Source organism: Aedes aegypti, chromosome 2 (genome assembly GCF_002204515.2).
Source record: "Aedes aegypti strain LVP_AGWG chromosome 2, AaegL5.0 Primary Assembly, whole genome shotgun sequence".
NCBI classification, from domain to species: domain Eukaryota; kingdom Metazoa; phylum Arthropoda; class Insecta; order Diptera; family Culicidae; genus Aedes; species Aedes aegypti.
In genome coordinates, this window is record NC_035108.1 from 395,238,322 (window position 1) to 395,244,335 (window position 6,014).

General features: G+C 37.3%; 1 protein-coding gene across 1 annotated transcript; it reads right to left on the reverse strand.

Moving 5' to 3' along the window:
* Positions 1 to 2,842: 2,842 nt before the first annotated feature.
* Positions 2,843 to 5,846, reverse strand: LOC5570684 (zinc finger protein 624). The gene is made up of 5 exons (XM_001659231.2): positions 5,598 to 5,846; positions 5,305 to 5,537; positions 4,136 to 4,279; positions 3,979 to 4,073; positions 2,843 to 3,922 (listed from the first exon to the last, which is right to left on the reverse strand). Exons 1-5 carry the CDS (start codon positions 5,721 to 5,723, stop codon positions 3,378 to 3,380), a joined length of 1,143 nt encoding a protein of 380 aa, XP_001659281.2. The 5' UTR covers positions 5,724 to 5,846; the 3' UTR covers positions 2,843 to 3,377.
* Between the last annotated feature and the right edge of the window lie 168 nt (positions 5,847 to 6,014).

Here is a 6,014-nt window from a genome sequence, read left to right on the forward strand (position 1 = left end):
GGATGATCCTCAACTCCTAAAGATAGATCGTACTTAGCACTGAAACTTCGCCGAAGACAGTACTGTGCTATCTCTTTTGGCATACGAGATATTCAACGACACCCCCAAAGTGATGAAATCCCATAAGCCCTGGGTCTCCTATAACGTTCTGGTGTGCCTTATAGGAGTGAGCGTAATAGGAGTGCACGTTATAGGAATGCGTTTAATAGGAGACCCGACTGTATATTCTTATTCCATATTAGGGCGGTTCAAAGTTTGAAAATCCAATCTCCCGTATCTTCCTTATCATCCTTACCATAAAAATAGTGTCCTGTGAAATTTTCAGCATTCTAGGAGGTGATTTAAAAGTGGCCCAAAGAAGAGGTAGGTTTTTATAGGAATTACTATGGAGAAATTTTGTAAGGGGGCCAGATAGCCGTAGCGGTAAACGCGCAGCTATTCAGCAAGACCAAGCTGAGGGTCGTGGGTTTGAATCCCACCGGTCGAGGATCTTTTCGGGTTGGAAATTTTCTCGACTTCCCAGGGCATAGAGTATCTTCGTCCCTGCTACACGATAAACACATGCAAAAATGGTCATTGGCATAGTAAGCTCTCAGTTAATAAATGTGGAAGTGCTCATAAGAACACTAAGCTGAGAAGCAGGCACTGTCCCAGTGGGGACGTAACGCCAGAAAGGAGAAGGAGGAGGAAACTTTGTAAAACGTTCTAAAAACGTTTGTACTGTAATGTAAGTACAAACTTTTCATTCCATAGTAAAAATTCATTCTGCAAGTTTCAATAAAGGATGTTGCTGAAGAAACAAATCGATTTTGAGCTTTTTGTTTGAAATTTTTGTAGATGTTTGCAGGGATATAATCGCATATGTAGCTAAATAATAGCAAACAAACTCATGAATATCTCTTCTCCTATCCGTCGGATTGAACTGCTCTCTTCAGCGAATTTCTTTATTATAGTTTGAAGATTGAGTTTTTAATACGATATGATAACTTTGTACTTGCATTCCTGTACTATTGTGTTTGGATCAGTTTTCGAAATTTCTCCATAGCAATTTCCATATAAACCTACATCTTCTTTGGGCCACCTTCAAGCCCCCAGACAACCAAAATGTACGTATAACGAAATCACCTTGAGGCTCTATATGTGCAAAATTTCACTTATAAGATGTTGCGAAACGGCCTTCTACGTACAAATGTGGAGGCGATATGCGTGCATATATTATGTGATGAATAATAACATACAATGCGAGTCTATAAATATTCTACCGAACTAACCTGCAATATTATGTGACTTAATTTATGATAACAAATGATGATTTGACAGCTGCTACAGATTGATCCGACTTACTTTGTACGTGTGTACGGGACGAAACAAAATGTACAGATGAACTCAGAAAAGAAGTGTTTTATGCGAGGAAACTCATCAATCTGACGAGTTTATCCACGGTGTTTAGCGAGTTTGATGTAATTAGTATGAATAAACGAGTTTTAACGTGAACTTTCATGCGATTTCTGGTTGTCTGGGCCATCACCTAGAAAGCTGAAAATTTCACAGAACACAATTTAACGTTAACGATTTCCGTTGAATTAACGTCAACGTCTTCGTTATTTTTTACGTCAAAAATGGAATTTTTAAGATACTTAGCTTTCGCAGTATTACGGATACTCAAATCTGAGTTGTTTTAACGTAAAACCGAAATGGCTAAATTTCCAAGGTTAGTATTGGCTGATTTGAAGCCCAGAGAAAAATTTATTTAAATTTGGGTTGATCAATTTAGTTCTTTCTACTCAAGCTTGTGTAATATGCATTGACCAAAATTTGGCTAATTAGGCTAAATAAACTCCATTGGGTAGATGCAGCTCTATCAATTTTTGAAAACATTCGAGAGGAGAGAAACAATACCAAGAGATTGAAGGTTAAAAAAATTATCGATAAACACTCAACTCTCCCTTACTCGATATTGAAGGGACCATCGAGTTAGGGAGGTATCGAGTTACAGAACACAAAACCAATGATCAATGATCAAAGGTTGATTTTTTATTTACAACAAAATATAGAAATAAAAACTTTCTCGGTTTCGGTTTAGCTTTTGGCAGTTGCCTCCAAGATTGCAGTAGGCCACGAGGAGTTGCCTAAGGTAGCTTGTTTCCTGTCAGATCTGTTCCCTAGATATCCTTAACTGTCAATCTCGCGTCAATGGAGCAGACGTTCTTTGTCCCTGTTCTGTACAGAAAAATATGCTTCACGATCAGCGTGAATTCTCCAAGAATTTTTGCTCACTTTAAGTGCTTGAAGCGCCAGGTTAAAGGTTAATCGTTGTTACTATGATCGCACGATAAAGAACAACCGCGATACATCGTGGATTTTGTCATGATCACTAGATTTCCATCCTTGCAACGACTCGTTTGCAATTCTGTCTCTTTTGGGGATCTCCTGGTGTGCCGATCTAGAAGGCTGTGCTGAAAATGAGTACTACGTTTGACCATTTTCTTGGCGGTGGTTTAAACCATTGAATCAAACGCCGTACTCAACATAATTTAGATATATGCTTGATGTCCTTTTTGTTCTACAAATTTGGTGACGAAAGTGTGTGACTTGAAAAACGATGGACGTCATTTGTGAATCAACCCTTACTACTAAAGCCAAGAGGAAAATGATAATATGCCCGTTAACACTACTTCAAAACCATACCAATATCATCAATACGGGATAGACGAGATCAAATTCGGAAAGATTCCAACAATTCTATTCAAACTAGGTCTTGCATGGTAACCGCGTACGATACCGCTAAGTATAAGAAGACCATATAATACGTAAGAATTTAGTTCTTCAATATCCTGAATATTCTCTCTGAACAACGAGCCTCCATTACAACAGATCTTTAAAGAGCTAAAGAATAGATTTAAGCCGTTTCGAAAACAAGTAAGTAAATTATGACTTAGTTTAAATCTTTTACGATTAAGAGTTTATTTAGCTGTAGAGTTCGAATAAGTTTTACTAGCATTATTTGGTCTCCGAATCGACACATGCACTTTCATTCACAGTAAAGTTACACCATATGCGTGTAGGTATCCACTTACTGAACGCACATAGAACACTTCCATTAAAACTGCAACTTGAGTTACAAAAATGCTTTGATTCCAGTATCACTCACGAATTACAGTGATTCTTAGGTTTTTCTCCTACTTTCTTTCCACAAGTTGATAGGTAGCTCGTATGATGGTAAGGAATACGAAACGTTGCATGAACTTCGGAATGTTCTGTTAAATGATGTTAGGATTTCACGAAGGAAATAAAAGTTCTAATTGTTATGAAACTATGAATCACTCGTATGCTTTTATTTGTATCCGAAAAATAAATATTATTATCTACTGTGATGATTAGTAAGGATGTAACCGTTGCGCGGGATGCATTTGAGTATGATATGAGCCTTGTGTATGCGTGTGAGGCAGCATTCCGAGGCCGACTCCCAATGGAGCCGGTCCCAAACTGTGATGTGGTGCAAGGGCAATAGGTTGCTGTATTTGCGGTTGTGGTTGTGGAGGAGGTGGTGGCATTAACGATGTCGATGGCATCGAGTTATGAGTACGCATGTGGACATTTAAGCTGTCTAAGGTAGCGAAAATTTTATGGCACTCGTTGCATTTGTAGTTCTCTGTGGTACGGTCATTCAGGTGAACCTTTTTCTTGTGCACCACCATGTCCCGATTTCTACTGAAGCTTTTGGCACAAATGTCACAGTGATAGTTTTTGATTCCAGAATGTGACACCATGTGACGGGCCAGGTCACCGGATGTAATGAAAGCTTTGTTGCACGATGGGCACATGTGATCACGCTGATTGGAATGGATTTTTTTGTGAGCCTGGAAGTTTCCCAAAGCGGAGAATTGCCTACTGCAGATTTCACATTGGTATGGTCGTTCACCTGAAATTAATAATATTGTCTGTGAGAAGATACTTTTGGAGATTTAAAAATACTACCTGTATGTGTTCTTATGTGGATTGACAAATTATGCTTTTGTGCAAATCTTCTTGAACAATAGCTGCATGCGAAAGGTTTATCTCCACTATGAGTCCTAAAGATTAAAAAAATGCGAATAAGTATTTCAATATGGAATGTTGAATTCTTAACATGTACCTTAAATGCATTTGTAGCTGTGCAGCACACTTGAATGTTTTATGACATTGGTAGCAGGTTTGAGGAATTTTTGGTACTGGTTTTGGGCCCCGCTTTTTCCGATCTTCTGGAGGTTTAGGCTTGTATCTACTGCGTCCACTTTTCCTGTATAAAAACAATTGAATCATTTGATTGAGAAAAGTTAAAATTTAACCATCCGAATTTTTATCTAAAATTTTGCAATTTAATATACATAGAATAGTGTAGATTTGAATTGCCCAGACGCTTCGAATCCTGGACACTGGCATCAATTCACTTATGGATGCTAGGTGTGAGAAGAAATCGAAATTTAGGCCAAAAACACTGTGAAAAAGGCCAGTGTCTAGCTTTCGAAGCAGCACGGTACCTACAAAGAAAAAAATAAATTATTAAATCAGGTCGTTTTTGATACACATCCCGATCAACCAGTTATATGTTTTCCCAGATCTTTGTCCAATGATAATAATCGCCATTGATTCAAAACAAATCGATATCGATTGCTATCAAAAGTCACTTGCTGGTTGATCGGAATCACCCGCGTCGTTAATGTTGCGTAGAATTAAATTCATATTGTTATAATAACATGTATAGAACGACGTGATTGTTCAAATTACAGTAAACTCTCCATAACTCGATATTTTGTATCACTATATCGAGTTAGACAACCATAGTAAAAGTTGGTTTTAAGGCAACCTTGTATTGCGTTGATATTGTGTTCTATGACTCTTTCCAACTCGTTGGTTCATCCAAAATTACAAAAAATATAATAAAATAAAAGCTGTCGCCCAAAAAGAGTATTATGCAATAACTTCAATGTAAATATGGAAAGAAACTACACTAATTCAAACGTAATTTTGCGAAATATTCATGACACGACTCGACTTATCAAGGGACTGTCGTAATAAAGAAAAATTGTTATAAAGAATAACTATAACATTGAAATGTTTTAAAGGGACAAGATGTACTTATATCGAGTATTTAAAACAAAAAAACAATGATAATTTGGCTAACCTTTTGGGTAAAAATACTTAAGATCTATCCAAATAAACGGATTATCTGAACTTATTTCTAACAGAATTAATAGTTTCCTTGCTCAAATAGGTTTTTCTGAACTAATTTGTAACGGACTTATGTAGTTCCGTTTGCCATACTTTTTGGTAACTTTACGTTCTCCTTCATCAGATTTTTTCGAAGTAACCATCCATGAATCGTCCGTCATCGTTTCCTTATCCATTGAGTTGGAGTATACTCCTGTCATCAGTCCAATGTATTGCCTCAGTCTCATATCAGAATTTTCACACTGCTGCTTCAAGTGAAACGCAACCCCTAATCGGTACATACAATTATTACATATAGTCGTTGGAAGACCATCATTTTTTGATACCTAAAATCACGATATGTTTAGATAAATTTATATAAATGACAAAACCATAGAAATTCTCACTTTGATGTTAGCACACATCACCAACATATCTGCTGGAGCCATCGCTACCAAGTCCGTATTGAATATCGATGTAAAAACACCTTCCTCCAAACAAACGCGACATAATCTACTGATGTTGTAATCCATTCTTTTAAAATTTTGATAAAACAAATCTTTTCTATCTTTGATGACCAAAAAATTCAATTATTGATGGGTCCATTATACTTTGTTTATGTTTTGGTACTCACTATCACCCAAAAAATCGATTAAAAGACTGACAGCAGTAGAAGGCGCGTAAGCTCGTGAGTGACCATGCCATACTCACACGCTGTCTTACTAGCAAGCGCACGTGCCGTCAATGATCTATCCGCATGTTGCATGCAAGCCTGCTTTAAACCAAGGTAGCGAAGGGAATCGAGCGCGCGTTTGATCAATAAA